The following is a 23,478-nucleotide window of genomic DNA, read 5'->3' on the forward strand; positions in this document are numbered from 1 at the left end:
GCACAGGCTCCTTCCACTTCTACCCAGAAGACAGAGCGGCGCTGGAGGTCCAAAGGCTTCACTACCATAGTAGTGCCCAACAGTCTTCCCTCACAGAGGCTGCAGAGGCAGCTAGGAAGCAACAGAAGCACAGCCGGGCATGTTCTGAGTAGGAGACCACCCCATGCACACTCATAAGCAAGCTCACAAATGACACTGTGACACAGGTGGAGTGGGTGAGAAGCAACATGAGAGAAAAGCCTATGGCCAGCAGCAGGACTACTCGAAAGCTGACATGAAATCTGGGACTCCAAAATACAAGGTAAGACACTGAAGGAAGGTGATGGTACTGATGGCAGTCATAGAAATATGATTAATTATGGGTTATGTCATTCCAGTGAAAATATCCCACATTGCTATGTTCCTGAAAACTGCTTACATTTATAATATTCTTAGTAGTTGGGAGCTATTGAGTAGAGGGTATTGCATTATTCTGTAAATTTTTACATAGCAATTTTCTGCTTTGAGCCAAAGTCAAACCAGGATATAACATTTTTTATGAGTAGATAGCTGAAATTGCTATCCAATATGCTGATTTACTGATCAAAAGGAAATTTTAAATGGTACTTTTCCCCCAGGACAGAAATATAAAAAAATCAGTATTACTGTTATAAAAGTTAATTTAAATTGCCTATCAAAGTTATGATAACTCATTGATAGCACTTTATTTGTTCTCAAGTTTAATTCTCTTGTTAATAAGCTTCTCGAAAATTGGCTGAAACCTATCTAATAAAGCAAATATGAGATTTTTGGTTTTTACTATAAAAATATGATGATTCATGTAATTTCTAAGTATGAAGGAAGGCCAGGCATGGTGGCTCACACTTGTAATCCCAGCAATTTGGGAGACGGAGGCTGGAAGATCACTTGAGCACAGGAGTTCAAGACCAACCTGAGCTACATGGTGAGACCTCATCTCTACAAAAAACTTTAAAAATTAGCTGGGTGTAGCATTGTGTGTGCCTACAGTCCTAGCTAAAACTTGGCAGGCTGAGGCAGGAGGGTCGCTTGAGCCCAAGAGTTTGAGGTTACAGTGGGTTAGGATTGTACCATTGCACTCCACTGTGGATGACATGGTGTGATGGTTAATACTGAGTGTCCACGTGATTGGATTGAAGGATGCAAAGTTCTGAACACGGGTATGTCTGTGAGGGTGTTGCCAAAGGAGATTAACATTTGAGTCAGTGGGCTGGGAAAGGCAGACCTACCCTTAATCTGGGTGGGCACCAACTAATCAGCTGCCAGCATGAGCAGGATATAAAGCAGGCGGAAAAACATGAAAAGGCTTAGCCTCTCAGCCTATATCTTTCTCCCATGTTGGAAGCTTCCTGCCCTCAAACATCAGACTCCAAGGTTTTCAGCTTTGGGATTCAGACTAGCTTCCCTGCTCCTTAGCTTGCAGACAGCCTACTGTGGGACCTTGTGATGGTGTGAGCTAATACTACTTAATGAACTCTCATATATATCATATATATGATATATATTGATATATATTCTATTTGTATTAAAAATCCTAAGTTAAATATAAATTTTGAACTTTGTTATAACTTTTTAGACTGTAGTAACATTTTCCATGACAATGAATGGTACACATATATCTGATGTATCTCTGATACATGATATATCTCATATATATCTCATATATTTGTTTCAAATATGAAATAAATTCATATGAGATATATCATATATGATATATATATGAGATATATATATCCTATTAGTGCTGTCCCTCTAGAGAACCACGACCAATACATATGGTAAGATCCTGTATCTAAAAAACAAAAAAGTAATGAAGGTAAATATGCAAGTCATTTTTCAAAAAAATGACATCCATTCTAAAGATGTATAAAACCTTGTCATCCATCATAAAAATGGCCACAAATTTCTCCCCATATTCTGGAGGTCAATCAACAGCCTCAGAATTGTCTTTCTAAAAAAATACATGCTAAAGTGACAGGAGTATTAAGTAAAATATTCAACAACCTAAACAAGATTAGTTGAGCTGATTTTTACAATGCTAAAAAAGGAACACCTGTCAACTTCACGTTCTCCCCATGAACAATCAAGGTAACAGAATTAAGCAAAGGGAATGTTTATAAACTTATGTCATTACCTTCCCATGCACTCATGAGGTTTATCTTCAAAGAAGAATAAATCATCATTAGATTTGCTCTTCCTAGACTTTCTCAAAGACTGTGACAGACTACTACGGAATGCAAAACCATAAATTTCTTTGCAGATGATCTTGATATATTTGCATGAGATTTCAAAGACCTGTAGAATATTCTTCATTGATTTTCAGGGTTTATTTGTTTTAACATCATCCTTTGAGGTAATGAGTAATGTTTGATCTTTGCAAAATGAAATGTGTTACTAAAAAGGATGCCAGATATGAGCTACTCCAGATGTTACTATTTGTGAACACAAGGAGCAACAACAAAAAAATGTTTTCCCAAGTTCTTATCCTCAATTCCTATCTTCAGATATTTTTTATTTTCCAGAAATTAAATAAATGTCTAAAAAAAAACTTACATCTGTCTAGCTTTGCTACCACAAATTAAAATTCTTGATAAAATTAAAATGCAGTAAGTCAGACATAACAATATTAAGCAGTAATTACTAAGGACAATCATTTACCACTATAGAAATATAATTTTGCAAAGAGTCAGGCAGATGAGTACAGACATTATATTAGTTCGCACATATAATCTGCTGAAAGCAAGTCCAATTAATGATATAATTCAGACTTCCAAATAGTCAACACTAAATTTTTGTTGACCTGTCAAAAGATAATTAAACAAATGAGAAGTCAGGCAATCAGAGACAGAGCTGAAAAAGTCTGTACAGTTATTATGCAAACCCCGGTCCCCTGACTCATTCCAAGAACCTTTCCTATTACACGCAACTCTGTTTCTAATTCCTCTTTGGAACTTAAAGGAAAATGTTTATAGGAAAATCTGACGCTCTACCATATACACTCATATGGCTATCGTTTTACACACACAGGAACAAAAAATGCCAGGCAGAAACATCAACTCCACCATCCATACTGACAGATCTTCTCATTTTAGGACAAATACTTTGCCTTCTTAGTAAGCCAGAGACAAAGAATTGGGTTAAATATGCAAGTCATTTTTCAAAACCACAAAAAATTACGATTTTTGTCAAATATTAGCAATTTCATATAGTACAGCCTATTTATCATCTAATTTTAAAAGGGTAATAAATTATTACATGACTACTGATAACTCCTGAGCAATCAGTAGTAAATATTTTATGTATTTTGTTTTTTCTTTATTTCCATCCCTCTTTAACTCTTATTGAGTTCCTCAGAAAGATTAAGTATCTTTAATCTGAATTTGATGCAATTTATTCAATACAACTGTAGTGAAGAGAGGTTTCATTTTAAGATAGAAGAAAAATATGTAAGTAGAAATATGCAAAGAACTGACTCTGTTCCATAAATCCAGTTTAAACACATATTTTATAAACTGATACTTTTCTAGCACATACTCATGGCAGGCAGTATGCTGAAAACCTTACATATGGCATTGTCTGTTTTAATCCTCCCCAAAACTGTACAAAGTAGATAAAATAATTTGATTTACAGTGAATAAACTATGGAACCATTCTTTTTCTCCTTAAATTGATTTTCTTAATTAACTGAAATCATTACTGAAACCTTGACTGCCTTGAGATTTTATGATCCTATGTGCCTGTGTTCACTCATATCAAAATCCAAAAAGTTAAACATTCAGAGGTATAAACATATGTATCAAAGAGAAGCTATCCGTGAAAGTAAAGATTTACTTGGTATTGTTACATTGCTAATATATTACTTTTAGCCAAAAAATAAATCAATCATCCCCTAAAGGAGTACTAAAGTACGTAAATAATATAGTAACACCATCCCTATTGTTTTACTATCCTTATTAAAAATCCTAAGTTAAATATAAATTTTGAATTTTGTTATAACTTTTTAGACTGTACTAACATTTTCCATGACACTGAGTGGTACAGATTTAGGGACAATGGAGAATATGAAATAAGGAAAAAAATTCAATTTCAACATTTTTCAACTTCTGTTTTACCACCGTAGACCTTCTTGTGGGTAAGGTCTTTTGGAAAAATCTGGGCTTTGTATCTTTTTCTGTAACAAAACTAAAAGCTTTTGTCATAAAATATTCAGAATGAATGCAGAATGAAAGGGGGGAAGTTATCGACTGACTGTGCCTGATTCCTGTCTCAGAAAAAGAATTGTCAACTTTACCAAAAGACTTTGCTGGGCCTCTTAAAGGGTGAATGAAGAATGCTTCCTAGATTCCTTTTAGATCAGCTGGAGCTTGAGAGAGAAAAAATGTGGAATAAAGCTATACCGACTACATGGGAAATTTTTCATTAAAAAGAGGATAAAAATGTTATATTATTTACAAGACCCAACTTTGGGGCAGATTTTATTTATGTAACAAGTAGTATATAACAACAACACAGGTAAAGAAAATGTTATCCTGAACAAACTACAACAACTCTGGCAATAATAAATGTAATAAAGAATATACCTATACATTTTATACTTTTTGAGTTTAGGGAATTCTTGTCACTCTTAAGTGAGTTAACCACTCTTAAAGATATAACACCACCACAGTTTAAACTAAAGGAGGAAAATCCACTCAACTACAAGAAAATCTCTTGCTTTCTTCCCATTGCTTTTCTATTAGCGGGCTAAGATTAAAAATGTGATCTTCATTTTGAGATCAACATATTGACAGCACTGAAAATAATACAAGATTTTCTAAAAACAGTTTCTTCTCTTCTAAACCATCCTTCAAAACTATTGCTTTTGAAATTTTAACTATATTTCTTAGAACAAAACTCTAAGAAAAATTTAAGTCAGATACCATCTAAGAAAAATTTAAAAAGCAGTGAAACTTCTAGAACAGGGGTCCCCAACCCCCAGACCAGTACAGTCTGGTACACAGCAGGAGGTGAGCAGTGGGTGAGTGAGCATTACTGCCTGAGCTCTGCCTACGGTCAGATCGGCAAGGGCATTCGATTCTCATAGGAGCACGAAACCTACTGTGAACTGTGTATGCAAGGGATCTAAGTTGTGCACTCCTTGTAAGAATCTAATGCCTGATGATCTGAGGTGGAACAGTTTCACCCCCAAACCATTCCCTCAATATCCGGTCCATGGAAAAACTGTCTTCCATGAAACCAGTCCCTGGTACCTAAAAGGTTGGGGACTGATGCTCTAGATGAGAGTATCCTGGAAATGTGAGTCACAGCAAATAATATTTGGGTAAATGCTCCACAGAAATGAAATCCCATGGGCAAGAATATGACATCTCATTCTTTAAACATTCTTGAAACTATACAGTTCTTTTAGGCAGGGATAAATCAGAACTCTAACATTTTTGACAAAGTAAAAATGGCTTAAATACTGTCTAAATAATTTGTTGTTTGGGGTTTGGGTGTTTTTGTTTTCTCTTTTTTGTGGTTGTTTAGCCAGATAAAAATCTTAGCGTTCAATCACCTAAGACTCCAAAACTCTCAAAGACTCTTGAGGAGTGTTTTTTGTTTGTTTGTTTGTTTGCTTTTATGGAGACAGAGTCTTGTTCTGTCACTCAGGCTGGAGTAGAGTGGCACCATCACAGCTCACTGCAACCTTGACCTCCTCCCACCTCAGCCTCCTGAATAGCTGTGATTACCGGTGCACACCACCAAGTCCGGTTCATTTTTTAATTCTTTGTAGAGATGAAACCTCACTATGTTACTCAGGCTGGTCTCAAACTTCTGGGGCTCCAGTGATTCTCCACCCTCTGTTTCCCAAAGTGCTAAGATTACAGACGTTGAGTCACCACACCTAGCCCCTTGAGACATTTCTTTATTAAAAACCATGCTTTAGGATCTATTTGTCTAAAAGAGTACATTCCTTGGATTTAAACTCTGTATGAAAACATGGAATAATTCTAGATAATTGATTTAGTGCTTAGCTGGTAATAGTCCTAAAATACTTGTAAACTGTTTAACATTATAGGACTTATTTAAATCTTAAAAATATTTACTGAGTCCCTTTTACAGTGAATGCAAGCCAAGGCTTTTAAAAATCCCCTAAATTATAGAAAACTAAAGCTTTATTCAAACCCAAAGAGGAGCAGTATAAATCCAATATAAATACATCAAAAATGATCATCGCCTTTGGTAGATCATCAGAAAATTAAATTCAAATCAAGATATGTATAAAACTGCTAAAGAAAACATTTTTCTTAGACTCACGAAGACATGGCAACCAAAAGTAATGTCTGAACCTTTATTCAATCATGTCAAATTCAAAGAAACTAGCTATAAAATCCATTATGGGGAAAACTAGTAAAATTTGGTATTTTAAATATCTGGATATTAAATAGTATCAGGGAAGTATTATTCACTTTGTTATATGTGATAAAGATATTATGGTTATAGAGAAAAATATGCTTATTTTGAGAGCTGCATTGTTTGAAGTATTTAGGAGACAAAAGTCATGATGCCTACCTATATTTACTTTTAAATTGTTCAGCAAAAATGGTGGTATATATGTATTTATAATAGATAGTAGATGAATCAAACATGGTCACATGTTAGTTTTTGGTTTTGACATGGGGTCTCACTCTATCACCCAGGCTAGAATGCAGTGGCATGATCCTGGCTCAATGCAGCCTCCACATTCTTGACTCAAGCCATCCTCCTACCTCAGCCTTCCAAGTACCTGGGACTACACGTGCATGGCACCACACCTGGCTAATTTTTGTATTTTTTTGTAGAGACAGAAATAATTTTTCAATAGTAGGTGTATGAGTGGTGATTGTGGTAGTTTTCTAGGTTTTATATGTTTAGGTATCTATGATAATTTAAGTTCTTAGGCTTTTAATTTAGCATTTTCCAAATTACCACTGGGAACAAAGGCTTTAAGCTAGTTCATGAACTCATTTCTGGATTAACCTGGTGGATTTCTTTTTTACTTGACTCAAGGCTGCTGAGAGATCACTGCAATCCTCAGACTACTTGGTATGATGACAGTGTTCCTTTCTTTAAATGGCTTCTATTCTCCTTCAATTTTAAATTTCTCGACCTTTAACTGTACTGTTTCATATGTGTTATCATAATCAGACATCTCAAATGACCCACAGAAGACAAAGTTATAATCAAAAAAGAAAGAACTGAGGAGACTATGTTTATTTCATTTTAAGAAGAGAAGCCGAGCACGGTGGCGTGCACTTGCAGTCTCGGCTACTCGGGAGGCTGAGGCACAAGGACTGCTTGTGCCCAGGACTTTGAGTCCAGCCTGGGCAACACAGTGAGACTCTATCTTTTACAAAAGAAAAGAAGGCAACAAAGAAGAAAAGACTTACAGAAACATGATAACAATCTTCAAATATTTGAACGATTGTCCTACAGAAGGTGTAGAAATTCTGTGCTGCTCTAAAACCAATGTTAGAAAATTTAGAAAGATAGATTATGCTTTATTATTAGTGATGAATTTCTAGACAATTCATTACCATAATTGGATCCATAATTGGAACTGTTGCTACTTAAGAAATTTCTGTTATAACTCTAGGAATTGTTCAAATACTACAGAAGGGATTCCAACCGTGAGTCCAAAATGGTATAGAAAAAAAGGGATATATGCATTTGATTGCTTATTTATCTTTCTACACATCTATTTATTTGGAAAATCTTGGGGGCAGTCTACTGAACAAAATCCAAGTAAACAAAGCTAAAAATACTTCAACAATTTTTTGTAAAAGCCAATGCTAATTAATGTCATCTCCCTTTCATCATTATACTTCATAGTAACTTTGCTAAAATTTTAAATTGCTGTCTCCCCAGGAAACTGTACTTTATCATCTAGCAGCCAATAAATTCTAATTTTTCTGCTGCTTCTTCCCAAAAGCCTAAGGGTATTAGGAAAAATCAGCAGTGATTTTGGTAAAGAATCCTTGTTAAATTTTATAGATACAAGGAACAGATGCATAGCTAATTCTAACATGAACCTATAGCCCTCTATGTATGTTTTTATTACTCTACCCAATCCATATCCAATGCTATCAATCATCATTAAAATTTGACCTAGACTGACCAATAAAAATAGTGTCCAGTGTCTGCCCATATCCTAATACAACCATTCTAGTTTGATCATCTTGTCTAAGATGAATTATAAATATGCAGCTACTTTAAAAGACAACTCAAAGAGTGCAAATGATTCAGCACACAATCTATAAGGCACCTGCTTACTCAGAAGCAGCAAGCAGCATCCTTCATTTCCTCTACACAGAAACAAAGAATGAGAATAGCAAGGTAAACCCTACACCTAAGGTCACCAAGCACATTGCTGTGTAAAATTAATTCTGTGTACACATGCATACACACTTCAGTGGGGAGTGTTCTGAAAGATGTAAAAACCATTCACTTATTCTAACCTAATGATTTTTGACCGCTCTACGCACTGGCCTGTCCTGACACCACTGGTCCTCAGACACTATATTGATTTAGCACAACTTTTCATGTCCAAAGAGCATTATAATTGGCATTGAGGCAAATCAGAGAAAGGGCCGTAATGGGCTAATATTTCTTCAATGCAGTTCTCCAAAGACACAGGTGCTTTAGGTGGAAAACAAGTGACTCAGAAACTAAACTCTATCCAGAGGAAGCCTGCGCAGCCAGACTCCACACAGCTGCAGTGACTGCCAAGCATTGTTCCCTGTAGTTGTTTGGTGCTCATACCACTACTGGTGCACACTTCCTCTGCCTAATCCTGTGCAAATGAGAGCATTCATCCAGTTCCACCCCCACACTACCCGTCTCACTAAGCATGGGAAGCAAACACCAGCCTCCTTTATTCCTACAGATGTGCATAAGCCATTAAAAAAAAGAAGACACAGAAAATAAACATGGAAAGTGCCATCCTCCTTTTCTAGGAGATCTTGTTGATAGGAAATACACAAGCACAACAGTCAAAGGCCAAGAGTTCTGCCTCGCTGCTGTTTGTATAGAAAAGTAAATTGGCTATTAATATTTCATGCACTGGAATTAACCAGTTCTCCTTACAGATTTCTCATCCATCATATTTACAATAACAATTTATTGTAAGCAAATGAAGACGCAATGACCTCCATACATAACTTGGATAAACTACATCTTACCCTTAAGCCAAAGTGACAAGGTCAAGGATCTCTGAACACAGCTCAGATAGGATATGGCCCAACAACTAAGGCTAGGAATTAGAATATGTGCATTAGTGAGCATATATGTACCATAGCCTTGGAAATACAGACAAATATTCCTAGAAGGTTTCCTATTACACAGAAAGAAAATATTTTCCATTTTTAATAGAAACTATAAACCCACAATTTCTAAGTGTTCTACCAGGGACCAAGCTTCCACTAGATAATCAGTAAGTACCAAAAAAACCCAACCAAGCAACCAACTGAACATCAAAAGAAGGAACAAAGGGAAACTTTAGGATGGCACGATACAGCAAAAATCATAGAAAAATGAAACATACCTACTTGGTTGTAAAATATATTTACAGAAATTGAGAGTAAATGCCACTAGAATTCTCCTACATTAACTTGAAATACACTGTAAGTTACTCTTGCTCTTGCTCCGTTATTTCCCTTGCAATAAACCCTACTTTCCCTGCTCCCCCGCCAGGTTTCCCGGCCTCACCGTTCTCTCTTCTCATCCTCTCACCACTCACTTCAATTCTTAAACATCCCAAATCTCTCAAACTCTAGGCCTCTTTTATAGTTGCTCTAGTAAAGGTCTGCATCAGTTTTTAACCAGACGGCCTCAGTCTCAAGCCTGCTCCTCCTACCACTGGCATTACAATTGTCCACTATAGCCTCCCCCACTGACAGAATGCTTAGCTCAAGCAAGCACTCAGCAGGTCATCTCCTGTCTATCTGTTAAAAAGTACTCACTGGCCCTTTGTCAAAATCAGTGCAGACCCTGCAAGACCTCAAGGGCCCTCATACTCCGGCCCCAATCTCTGTTGGACCTCAAGATCCAGCTTGCCCCTGCTGCATCTGATGCTCAAGCTATGAGGACTATCAGCGGAACCCCAAAATTCCACGTGGATTACTTCAGCATCTTCCTAAATAACTTTCCCTCTACTTACGTATATAGATACGTATATTAAGGAATCCTTGAAACAGCAAAGAGAAGTTCGATTTCAGTTCTCAAACTAGATTTCCAGTTTTGGAAATACACTCAGTAGCTATGCCAAATGCAGACGTAAAATCTAGGTGATATCTTTATCACGCTTTTAGCTCTTTATGATGCCTTTTTCTCTCCAGAAGTACATGTACAGTCAAGTTTTTTCTCTCTCTAAAAGTTTACAATTTTAAGGGAATGTCAATATTACCAAAAATGAAGCATACCCAGGTTTAAAAGCCCCTGCAAAAGAGCCTATATATAAACAACCTAAAATGTATGAGAGCCTAAGCCTTGATGTTTTCAGAGAGGATTACACAACTAACAATCATCAAAGCAAAACATTACTTAAATGCAATGTATACGTATTACATCTACCAATAAGTGGCATTTTAGAATCAGAAGAATATCAGAGTTGAACAAACTGAGGCCAAGTTAAAGGACTAGCCCAAGGGGATCTACTGGAAGAGGTAGGACAGAATCTACTTAAATGTGCTTTATAACTTATTGAAAACTTAATTTAAATAAGAGGGCAAGGGCCAGTCATGGTGGCTCATGCCTATAATCCAAGCACTTTGGGAGGCTGAGGTGGGTGGATCACTTGAGCTCAAGAGTTGGAGGCCAGTCTAGGCAACATGGTGAAATCCTGTCTCTACAAAAAATGTAAAAAATAGCCGGCTGTGGTGGCATGCATCTGTAGTCCCAGCTACTCGGGAGGCTGAGGTGGAAGGATCGCTTCAGTCAGAGAGGTGGAGGGTGCAGTAAGCCAAGATTGCATCACTGCACTCCAGCCTAGGCATGGAGGGTGAAACCCTGTCTCAAAAAATAAGAAGTAAATGCGTGGTAGTACTAGCATCCTCTTCCCCCTGGGCTGTCAGTATTTCAAATGGTTTTCCTTTCTAGTCTGTCTAAAGTGGCTTCTTCCAGCTGCTCATCATTGTACTCTGTTTCTTTCCTCAGTGGCACCTATCACTGGTTGTAATTATCTTGTTTGTTTATGTTTTACCAATTTGTTTCCTTAACTTGGACAGTGATGGACAGTGACAGTGCCTTGAGAGCAGGGGGTCTTGACTACCTGCTCCTCCACCCTGATTAAGCAGCACGTGGCATACAAATACTTGTATGAGGAATCCAATGAGGAAGTGACAGGTGAATTACTCAGGAGTTACCTCTGACTGAGCCTTATCCCCTACCCCACACTGCATTGGTTGCTTTTCCCACAGAATTCAATTCACAGTCTTCACTACAATTCCATGAAGCAGGGATCCTCATCAGGGCCATTTTACAGATCAAAATGTGAAGGCTCTGAGAGGCTAAGCAACTTTCCTGTACACAGGTGGCTGGGGGCAGGTTAGGGTGAAAGTCAGTTTTACTTGATCTCAAAGTCTCAGGAGGAGCTGAGGAAAAGAGCCAATGTGATGTGTCAAGGTCCAATTTCTGTGGGGCAGAGAAGTAGGGGGAAGGTCCCAGTTGAAACTGAGGGAATGAGCAGAGACAAGTAGCAAAGCCAGGCTCAGAAGACTCAATATATCCAAGAACCAACTAAGTCCAGAGCTCTGGATAAAGCACATATTCTCAGATTTTAAGCAGTGTGTCAGTGTGTGTATGAGTGTAATGAGTGTACATGATCTTGAATTGAGTCACTGCCGACAAGAGACTAAAGGGAATGAAAAGAAAGGGCATTCCAGGCAAAGGAAACAATATTAATAAATATTAATCTGGTGAGTCATGATGATTTAGTAATTTGGAAGGACTTAAGCAAGCAAGTTTATGGGAGTAGGAAAGTGAGAAATAATGTTAGAAAGGTAGGCAGAAGCCTGATCTTGAAGAATCTTGTGTGGCTTGTAAAAGAGTTTAGATGTTATTCTCTTATTAAAAACAGGGATCCACTATCAAGTTTTAAACCCGTTACAGGTAGTTAGACAGGCAAGAGTGGGCAGGAAAGGGTTCTCCCAGCCACTAGGACTGTCAGGTGAAGGTTTGGCAATTATCACACTGCCTCTCTAAAAGTGATAATGTGGCAGCTGATGCTGGGGGGGAGTGGTGGGGGAAGCCACTTCCTGATGGTCCACACCTGTTGCACTAAAGTGTTAACTGAATGCAGGCACCAGAGAGAAGCAATTTCCTGGGCGTGTGCAGTAAGAGACAAGATGGCAGAGTATGAGTTTCCAGGGGCACTCCACCAGAAAAGGGAAAAACGTCTCAGATGGGCATGCATACAACATCCTAAACACAGTGTGTGTGCTCACTTCCCAAGGATAAGGAGGGCACTGGGCTCGCAGGCAACCCACCCTAAAGGAAGAATTATGGGAAAGGGGCCAGCTTCTAAAGTCCTAGGATCAAGGTTAAACACCACACTTGACCTCGGTGTCTGCTTGGGTCTCTTCCAAGCATACTTTTCTTTCTTTCCTGTTCTAAAGCCTTTTAAAATAAACTTCCACTCCTGCTCTGAAACTTGCCTCGGTCTCTTTTTCTGCCTTATGCCCCTCAGTCGAATTATTTCTTCTGAGGAGGCAAGAACTGAGATTCCTGTTGACCTGTACAGATTCACCACTGGTAACTCAGATACCTTCCCCTGGTGACAAACCCACGAGTAAAATGATCAGATCTACATTTTTGGAAGATTATCTTGAAAATTAGCTTGAAACTATTCAAAACTGATGGCAAGAAGACACCTAGAAGACCATTTCAATAATCCCAGTGATAAGTACCTCAACTAAAGGCAAAAGCAAGGAGGGTTAAAGAAAAGGCATTTAGGCTGGGTGTGGTGGCTCACGCCTATAATCCAGCACTTTGGGAGGCAGAGGCGGGTGGATCACCTGAGGTCAGGAGTTCAAGACTAGCCTGGCCAACATGGCAAAACCCCGCCTCTACTAAAAATACAAAAAATTACCCAGGCTTGACGGTGCACACCTGTAGCCCCAGCTACTCGGAAAGCTGAGGCAGGAGAATCGCTTGAACCTGGGAGGCTGAGGCTGCAATGAGCCAAGATTGTGCCACTGTACTCGAGCCTGGGCAACAGAGCAAGACTTCCATCCCAAAAAAAAAAGGCATTTGTAACCATTTAGTTCCTGGCAGGGTGAACAAAACAAGGAACATTACCAAAATAGAAATAAGTCTCCAAAGGAAAAAAAAAAAAAGTACTTCAGTTTTCTACATAATAAGTTTGAAGCAATCATGTGATACCTGAATAGCATGACACCTAAATACCTAATATCATGTGCAAATATGAGAAATTCTGGAGTAAACAAAAGTTTGTTTTTCTCACTGCAGGACTTTTCAGTTCCTTTACTATGCTTTATCTCATAAATACAATATGCAGTGTTTACCGAACTCACTGGAACAAGAATATTTTTCTCCAGTCTTCCTATTACCATTTCTTAGGACAATAGGATTCTTTGCAAAGTTATCTGGGAAATATTATTCTAGAAGTTTTCAACAGTCTTTAGTTTAGAGAAGAGTAAAGAGTTTATTGAACTGACTCAAAAATAATTAGGAGCAGACTAAAAAATGAACTTGAATAATCACTAAGGTATAAAAAATGTCTTTGCATGGCTCGGGTACTAAGGTTCTGTAAGAGGAGGTAAGAATGGAAAAATCTGCCAAGTATTAAATACCCCTACAAAAGGGAAAAAGATGAGAAGGTTGCTAAAAAGGTCAACTCGATCCAAAAACAAAGGAGGGGAATAGTGCTAATGATCCGGGAATTGTGTTAACAGCCAGCCAGACACATATATTAGGGAAGGCTAGAAAGTTGTTCCCTCCTCCTCTGCCTAAAAAAAGATAGCCTTGGAACAAGCTATCTTTGTTCAGGGAGGAATCACTGCAGAGCTCCCCCTTAGTTATGTAAATACAGGCAAGCCTCCTACTGCTCAAGGGGACAAAGCAAAGGAGGCCTTGGTGAGTGGAGGTTGACTCCTGACAGTACTCCTTGCCAAGCTGAGCCAGCTCTAGGCTGAAAGTTGGCTCATTTGTGGGAAAATTCCAGACCCTTGAGGGAGGAAAAATACTGGGGATCCCAAATGCCACTCTGAGACTGGAAGTTGGTACCCTGTAAGGGCTGAATGAGGAGGACGTGACCCAACCTCGCTGACAGAATACAAGGAGTCCCTGAATAGAATTCATCACAGAGCTAGGGAGATATGGCCTGGCCAGGCTCAATGCAAAAGCGAAAATGCTATAGGGATGAAGGAAAGTTGTGTGGGTAGTATGGGGTTGAGAAGGGATGAAAATACAAGGGCACTGCTAGCATCAGAGAACTAAAGCTGTCCCACAGAACCAGTCTTGTGCAGTAGCACCACACTAGCAGACAGAGAGATCAAGCTTCCGTGGGGCTTTAAGGCAAGGCTGATTTAAGCCCCATGGACTATAGAAAGCCCAGAGATTTCTGGATAATTTGAGTGGGAAATACTTCAAGAGAGAAATGTCAAACGTGTTTTATGTCAAACAAGTACCTAGAAAGATTTACACACTAAAATAATTCTTCCTGCTTACATATGTATATATGAAAAAATGTTTCCAGGTGTTGATTAATGTGTGTGTACTAGATAATAAGGATCTTTCAAGCCATGCCAAGGTGAGGTCCCTGGGGCCACCTGTAGCCAAGAAAGGCTCAGGAGCCTTTGCTTGGGAGGGTTTTCTTGTGACAGGGAAAGCCAGGCAGATTTCACAAAGATTAGACAGGTAGTAGTAAACCACTGCAGGCTCTCAAATAGCTTGTCAGGATGCCTGCGGTGACCTTCTCAACCTCAAGATCTATGATATTTCTGGAATCAACGGTAAGGAAAAGAAAGCATTTACTATGAAACTGGGACTGTACTTCTTATTTACATGCTGCAAAATAGGTTCTGGGACTTTGTCTTTATTGAGACTTTGTCTTTACTGAGTATAAGATAGAAGATGTAGAGGCTTAACAAATGGTCTCCAAATTACCTGGAACTTGGGTAATAAAAGTTAACATATCTACAAACCTGAAATCATTTAACTGGTGAAACACAGTGAATCATTTAGATTTCTCTCAGTCTTGGTTGAGAGAACCAGTGAAAACTGGCTCAAAAATGAGGAAAGGAGGAATGTATTGGTTCATGGAAAAACCTATAGATATATATTCAGCTTTGGGCACAGCATTGATTCCCACTTCACATGGTGTCACTAGGTTCATCTTCAACCCTATTTCCTCTGAACTGGGTCCATTTTGAAACTCCATATGGTACCCGGATGGCTACAGCTCCTCGAAGCCTCAGACTAGAGAAAAATAAAACTACCCTTGCAAATGTCTTATTGGTCGCAACTGAGTGACTCACCCCATTCCTGAACCATCACTATGTGGTCAAAGGCATGGGATATAATTGATTAAACCATCCAAACTCTACAATTGAGAAGGAGGAAAGTGCGGTTTCTCAAAGAAGATCCAAGGCCACAGAAGGAAAGAGAAAAGATGATTGTGCAAAATAAACTAGAATAGTGCTATACAGCATTAGAAAGAATAAATTTTATTTCTTATCTCACCCTTCTAATATCATTAGATCTCTTGCACTTAATTCAAAATTCGACACCTATGTTTACCAACGAATCCCACAACCATTAAAAATAATAACAGTGGTAATAACAGTAACAACAAGAGTACTTACCTTGGACCTTGACACTCTGTTAAGCACCTGACATACATGATTTCATTTAATACCCACCTAAACTCAATACACGGATGAGGAAACTGAAGCTCAAAGAAGCTAAGTTACTTGCCCAAGACTATCTACTAACAGGGAGCTAACTGGATTCCAAACCAAGATCCAACTCAGAAACCATGTATTGTTTTGTTTTTTAATTTTTTATTTCCACAGGTTTTGGGGGAACAGGTGGTATCTGGTTACATAAGTAAGTTCTTTAGTGGTGATTTGTGAGATTTTGGTGCACCCATCACCCAAGCAGTATACACTGAACCCAGTTTGTAGTCTTTTATCCTTCACCTCCTTTTCACACTTTCCCCTGAGCCCCCAAGGCCACTGTATCATTCTTACATCTTTGCATCCTCATAGCTTAGCTCCCACATATGAGTGAGAACATACAATGTTTGGTTTTCCATTCCTGAGTTACTTCACTTAGAATAGTAGTCTCCAGTTCCATCCAGGTTGCTGCAAATGCCATTAATTCATTCCTTTGTATGGCTGAGTAGTATTCCATCATACATACAATTTCTTTATCCACACTGATAGATGGGCATTTGGGCTGATTCCACATTTTTGCCATTGTGAATTGTGCTGCTATAAACATGGGTACGCAAGTATCTTTTTCGTACAATAACTTATTTTCCTCTGGGTAGATACCCAGTAGTGGGACTGCTGGATCAAATGGTAGTTCTACTTTCAGTTGTTTAAGGAATCTCCACACTGTTTTCCATAGTGGTTGTACTACTTTACATTCCCACCAGCAGTGTAGAAGTGTTCCCTGATTACCACATCCATGTCAGCATCTATTATTTTTTGATTTCTCAATTATGGCCATTCTTGCAGGAGTAAGGTGGTATCCCGTTGTGGTTTGGATTTGTATTTCTCTGACCATTAGTGATACTGAACATTTTTTCCTATGTTCGTTGGCCATTTGTATGTCTTCTTTTGAGAATTGTGTATTCACGTTCTTAGTCCACTTTTTGATGGGATTGTTTGTTTTATTTTTCTTGCTAATTTGTTTGAGTTCCTTATAGATTTTTGATATTAGTCCTTTGTTTGATGTATGAATTGTGAAGAATTTCTCCTACTCTGTGGGTTGTCTGTTTACTCTGCTGACTATTCATTTTGCTGTGAAGAAGCTCTTTAGTTCAATTCTTAACTAAAATACAACTCTTTCTCTCTCTCTCTCACAATAATTTTCTTACCTATATCCCTGACTCACCCCTAAGCTGATGCTCTGAATTCCTTTTGACAGTGCCTGTGCTGAACCTGAACATGATGAAACTATCCTATTGCAATTCAAATCAACTGGACCTACCACTGGCCAGGTGTGGATACTCTTTGATTTAAGAAAACATATCACTTTACACTGTGTGTCACGGGAAGCAGGCCCTTTACACTCACCCAGAGGCAGGGTAAGGAGCTGACTTTAGTCACTCATCTGGACAGTGTCAGCCTGACTTCTATTACCCTCTAGAAATTGTCTCATTAAAGAAAAAAATCCCATGTGCTTCTGCACGGTAAATGTGCCAACAGACGGCTCAGTAGGAAACATTTCCAAAAAGTGAGTTAATCATAAAATGATGATTGAAACAGTTATGGGAAATTATTTATATACCGTATGGAAATGAACAAAGTTACAGATACTGTCACAACGTCAAAAAAAATAATACAGCGTATTTCTAATATTATTCCAGGAAAAACATTTTAATTACATTTCTTAAGCAAATAAGGTAACTAACAAGATTTTCCTTATTTTTGTTAAAGCCAGAAAGAGATTCATCTTTTTTCAAAAGTAAGACAGTAAATGGTTTTTCAAAACATAAACCCTCAACACCCCCCATCCCCCATTCCCCGCTCTGCCCCGACTAGGCCTCAGCAGTCTTAGACAAGAAGTCTCCCTCTTTCAGGAACTTTTTTCAGTATTTAACAACCCTGAAGAGTGACAGTCGTATTTAACTTCACGGCCTCTGCTGACTCTTCAATGAGTTCAAGTTACTAAACTCACTCCTCTTTCCTGTATGATTAAAAAAAAAAAAAAGTGTAGAAAGCATTTCAAACTATTCTAACTTTTGTTGATGTTGGTGGAGTTGGAAGTGAATTACTACTGAGGAAATAGCTCAATGCTAAGAATTAAAGGTAGCACTGAAAGGCAGATTTATCATAAGCTCTTCCAGAGGAGCCCAAATGGATGCTCTTCACCATCTCACAAAATACAAATTATTATTTGTGTTAACACTGTTTCCAGGATTTTCCAAAAGAAAACACATCCATATCAAGCCTAAGATTCAAAACAAATTTCCTAAACCCCAAACAGAGGGAGAGCTTGGACAAAGATTAGTGAGCAGAAAACACCACAATGAGAAAAGGGGGAGGAGAATGTAGCTAAGAATTGATTGCATGTGTATAGATGAGAATCGGTGAATCACATGCCTCTTTAGAGTTAACAACTTTAACCACCACCGGGCTGCAGACTCATGCAGTATCCTAAATCTTTCCTTTCTTTCTAAAGTATAATTAGATGCCAAGTAACACATCACCTGTGTTTTTTAATTTTATAAATTCCTTTAATTTTCTTCTATAAGTTCATCCTTTTCCCTGACCATCCACAGAGCAGTGAGACCCAAAACACAGACAGTGGACAAGAAAAACAGGACTGAGAAGCCAGAGGCCTGAGCTCCAGATCTTGTTCCTCTTCCCAAGCAAGGAGACCCTTGAATTACTATCTAAGCACTTCCTCATGTCTTAGCTTCCTCATCTGAAGAATGTCTTCACAAGATTATGAGAATCAAATGAAGTCAGTAATATTAAGCACTCTGAAAACTTCAAATGCTATAAAAACACTAAGTGCTGCTATCAAAATTAATACATTCTTTGGCAAAAAGGTGCCAAATACACATGAATTCCAGATTTACTAATGTAGGAATTGAGGCAGACAGAAGAGCACACATAGATGTTTTTCATTTTAAGTTAACAGAAAATTTAATTAAATCCTAATGAATGGAGGAAAATAACCTATCCATATCCTGTTAAAATGTATATATTCACGACATCAGAAATCATTTTTCTGCTGAATTAACACTCTATTCACATTTTTTCAACTTCAAAATTTAAAACTACAAGAATTATTTCAGTTCCGTTACCCACAAGCTAGGACCTATAAATGGGAAAAATAATAGTACCCACATGTTGGGATTGACGTGCTGATTCCCTCAATATACGCAAAGCACATGTTATGTGCTATGTGAATGTTTGCACTATGGTACAGTAGTAGTAGAGAATCAGCTAGACTTGAGTTCAAACTGCTGCTTCAATCCCCAATAGATATGTGATTTGGGATGCAGATTTTCTCATCTGTATAATGAAAACAAAATGTAATACCTACCTCCTAATGATGTCACAATTTTAAAAATTATACATGAAGAGTGAAACTGCATATTTTAAGTGTTAAATAGTGTTGGTATTGGCAGTTTTTACTTAGAGTATATAATGCTTAATATTATCAGTGTCGGTAAATTATGAAGTGATATCACAAATTCTTTAACTTTCAGTGTTTTCTTTAGATCATACAGTTCTAAAGAGATAGCTACTCCAATCTTGGCAGTAGCAAAATGTAAGTGACTATAATATAGGTTCAAGTTCTAAACCACAATCTCATGTTTAATTCTGTTTCAGATCTACCACTGCTAAAATATTTTAAGCAGTCAAAAATACATTTATCCTTGAGAAGCATACAGTTTGTGCTTTCACATTCAATTTTTTGTATTATCAACTCTCCTACAAAGCTTCCATTTTCTAATCAATCTAGCATGCAATCTCATTCCAGTAGAACAATACCATGCATTTTAAAGTATTCATATATTTTTCCGACACTTATCAACACCATTTCTTGCAAATTTAAAAGAAAAATAAATAGTTCCTTAATGAGCTTTAAAAAGCCAAGACTTTTTCAATTTTCATTTCCCCAATTCATTTTCATTTTTCATTTCCCCAAAATGGAGGGTGAAAATAAAGGAAAATCAAAGAAGAATTTTTTAAAGGTGCAGGAGGAATAGGGGAAGGATAAAAGAAAAATAAAGCCAGAAATATCTCCAGTGTTTTTCAGGGCCAACAGCTTACAGAAGTGTCCACCTCACCCATGCTTCGTGGCCACAGACAAGTGTGCTCCCATTTCCTTACTAGGGGCTTGGCTTTCAGTTCCTTGTACTCATTATCATCTTCTATCCTCCATCACTTTTTGGACCCCAAGAACCCCAAGACAGTTAAATCACAGCTTTCCAGAGATTAAAGGAATCTTAGAAACCACATTCTTACCCCCTCCCCCTTCCTTTTGTACAGCTTTCCAAGCTGGCAGGCAGCCTGATACCCGAGAAGGCTGGTGACTTCTAGATCGCAAAATGACCACAGGTTAAGACCAGAGAGAGAACCCGGGCCTTCCCCCTCCCCAGGTAGAGTGGCTTCCCCATATGCACTGTATTTCAGCATCAAATTTCTTATATTTCCGTCTCAAGTTTATGCTGTTTAGCAAAGAGCAATCCATTGGTTATTTTCTAATGAAAATATTACATCTCAGAGATCAAAAAATGTGTACTCTCAAACAGCCTTTTGATAAGACACTAGCACCTGAATTACAAGAGTAAGGACAAACTTCTTAATAGCACTAGCTTTTTCCTCCTTATTTGCTTATTTTCATAATGCAATTACATCAGCATGGGCTAAAGTCCTGTCACCTTAATTACCTATTTTATGGCTAGTTACTTGTGAGAGGTTTATGTCCATTCACTTCATAATAAATGACCGTAATTTCTGAAAGGATGATTTGTTTCACTTATTATACACGTGTTTAGTGTGCATACAGATAATAACAGTAAATATTAAAACAATTTCCATGTGAAAAATGTCCTTGAAATCCAACAAATATCTGCTGAAATTCAAGCAACAGAAATTATTCAACAATCTCGAACACTTGAGATTCATGTATTCTCCGAGTCACCTAACCAAGTGTCAAAATAGAGAAAACGACAACATAACATTCTCAACTTCCAAAAATTAGGAGCTTTCAGATATAGAGAAGACTGGAGGAAGAGAATACTGGTTCTTAGGCCTGAGCGCCCAGGGATCAACCTAAAGGGCAGATAATAGTAACCCTACCCTCTGAGGTGACCAGCAGAAAAAAATTATCTCTGGAGAAAAGATTCCCACCTGTGTATGATTTTAATTACAAAATAATTCTAATCTCATTTGGAAAGTAGATGCTAATTTTTTGGTAGTGTTGTTGTACGTGTGTGGTTTTTTTTTTTTTTTTTTTTTTTTTTTTTTTTGGTTTTCCTAAGCCATCTACATGTGAAATTTAACTATATAATGCAGATACATAAGCCACTTAAGTCACATGCCCTACCTCTAGATTTGAAACGATTTACTTATATGCTTTCCAGTGAAAAAGTAATATTAAAAATGAAGTATAATTACCTTTCCAAAGTCACGAACATCAAACAGGTCAAATGCCTCGAAGAGTTCACTTTTCCTCATTCCAAATGTCTCACAACAGGCCGTGAGAAATGTCCTTATGTTCTTCAAACAGAGAAACTGAGGAATGGAAAAGAGCTGTTAGCACATAGTTAATTATTCTGAAAGCTATCTATCCTCTGGAACACTCAGACTGCTCTAAAAATGACAAGAAAGCATCAAGCAGCCTTTGAGGTTACTTTTCAATTACTCATTCAGCAGTACTGACTGAGCATGCAGTCCCTCTCAGGCACAGGTGATACAGCTGTGACCAAGGCAAATTCTACTCTCATGAAACTTACATTCTAATATGAAAAGACAGACAAAACAGACAGAGCAACAAACACAAAAAAAGTATTTTTACTTTCATATGACGGTAAGCGCAACAGAGAAAAATAAAGCCTGGAGGAGGGATCAGGAAAGTTGGTGGGGTTGGGTGGGGGAACTTAAACAGGATGGTTAGAGAAAGTCTCACAGAGAAGAGAACGATGGAGCAGAGATCTGAGGTGCAAAAGGAGCAAGCCATGGAGAACCGTAGCACACAACAGCCCAGCCTAAAGAAGTGTCCCATACCAAGGTCCTGACATAGAGGCCTCTGAGCGTGTTGAGAAAGGGGACGATGCAGGCAGAGTGAGTAATAGGGGAAAAAGGAGGAGAGATGGAAAGCTAGTGGGGTCAGATGATGAAGATCCTTATTGGACAGTTTTTACTCTGACTGATATGGGAGGTCATTGGAGGCCCTGGCCAAAAGGAGGACATAATCTGATGGGTTAAAAAGATCTTTTTGGCCTGTTGTGCTGAATATACAGTGAAAGGGGCTGCAGCTAGGGTGGAGGCAGGAAAACCAGTCAGAAAGCTCTTGCAATATCCCAGGTGAGAGACAACTGTGGGAAGACCAGAGTGTGGTCACTTTTTGACTGTGTTAAATCTGAGAGGCCTATTAGTCATCCAGTAAGTGTGGAGTTCAGGGGATAGGTGTATACTTCAAACAGAAATATGGGAGTCTTTAGTGTACAAAGAACTGTTTAACCATGACACTGGCTGAAATGACTTTGGAAAAGAGCAAAGAAGAGACTACCTGGGTCAAGAACTATAAAGGATCAGGAAAAGAGGAGGAGCTCACAAAGGAGTCTTAGTAAAAGTGACCAGTGAGGAAGTAGGAAAACCAGGAGATAGGGTTTTCCTGAAGCCAACTAAAGAAAGTGTTTCTAGATGAAGGAAGTGAAAAACTATATCAGATGCTGCAGATGGCCAACTAGGATTTAGACTAAGTGCTGCCCGTGGATTTTGGCAGTGTGAAAGTCACGGGTACCTTGACAAAAGCAGGCTCTATATGGAGGAGTGGGGTGAAAGGCTTCTTGGAGCTGGTTTCAGAGACAGAGAGAGAAAAGGAAGTGAAGACAGAATATAGACTCCTGAGTTTTGCTGCAGAGGAGAACAGAGAAATGGTCAAGAGTTTTAAGAAACAGCTGAAGATGCCATGACATGTTTCTGTTTTGATGGGAATAACTCGATAGAGAAGGGAAAGTTGGTCACAAAGGAAAGAGGGACAGTTCCCCAAATGTAGTCTTGATTAGGCGAAGTGGGGAGAGATCAAGTATTGAAGTGCAGCAGCTGATCTTAGAGAAGAGCATGGTCAGCTCACCCACACTATTAACAGGGAGACAGGAGGGAAGGCAGATGCTATTGACTACTTAAAAAAACAAAATTTAAAATTTGCTTTCAGTGTCTAAAAGACTCAGATCCACCTAAGCAAAATACACACATACCCTAACTGCACTGGCACATATTTTTAAAAATATACACGTGTGAAAACTTTAAATAAATGCATTTTATTATATGTAAGTTATACCAAAATAAAGTTTAAAAAATGGAAAAAAAACTACTAACCATCAAAAAGTGAGCAACATATTAGCTAATTATTGTGTCTCTGCTTTTTTAAAAGTGTTGCCAGTGTCTTATTTCATTGTTTTGTTTATCTTGTTTTTATTTTTTTTAATTTGCAGAAAGCATCTTTTTTACTTCATCTATTAATACATTTGAAACATTCGGATTATTCATAGGCTTAACTTAGACA

At 38.1% G+C, this 23,478-nt stretch overlaps 1 protein-coding gene and 1 long non-coding RNA gene across 5 annotated transcripts in view; one reads left to right on the top strand and one right to left on the bottom strand.

The window, feature by feature from the left end:
- Window positions 1–23,478, bottom strand: part of VAV3 (vav guanine nucleotide exchange factor 3) — a 397,627-nt gene that overhangs the window by 286,858 nt on the left and 87,291 nt on the right. For all 4 annotated transcript variants that reach the window (XM_050778810.1, XM_050778804.1, XM_050778785.1 and 1 more), the window contains exon 2: window positions 21,366–21,482. In XM_050778810.1, the coding sequence (XP_050634767.1) occupies window positions 21,366–21,482 (117 nt within the window). The remainder of the gene's footprint in view (window positions 1–21,365; window positions 21,483–23,478) is intronic.
- Window positions 252–18,593, top strand: LOC126947822 (uncharacterized). Its single transcript, XR_007723210.1, has 3 exons — window positions 252–301; window positions 17,152–17,224; window positions 18,509–18,593. It is a non-coding gene; the product is annotated as an uncharacterized LOC126947822 (long non-coding RNA).

Source organism: Macaca thibetana, chromosome 1 (genome assembly GCF_024542745.1).
Source record: "Macaca thibetana thibetana isolate TM-01 chromosome 1, ASM2454274v1, whole genome shotgun sequence".
In the NCBI taxonomy this organism is placed as follows: Eukaryota; Metazoa; Chordata; class Mammalia; order Primates; family Cercopithecidae; genus Macaca; species Macaca thibetana.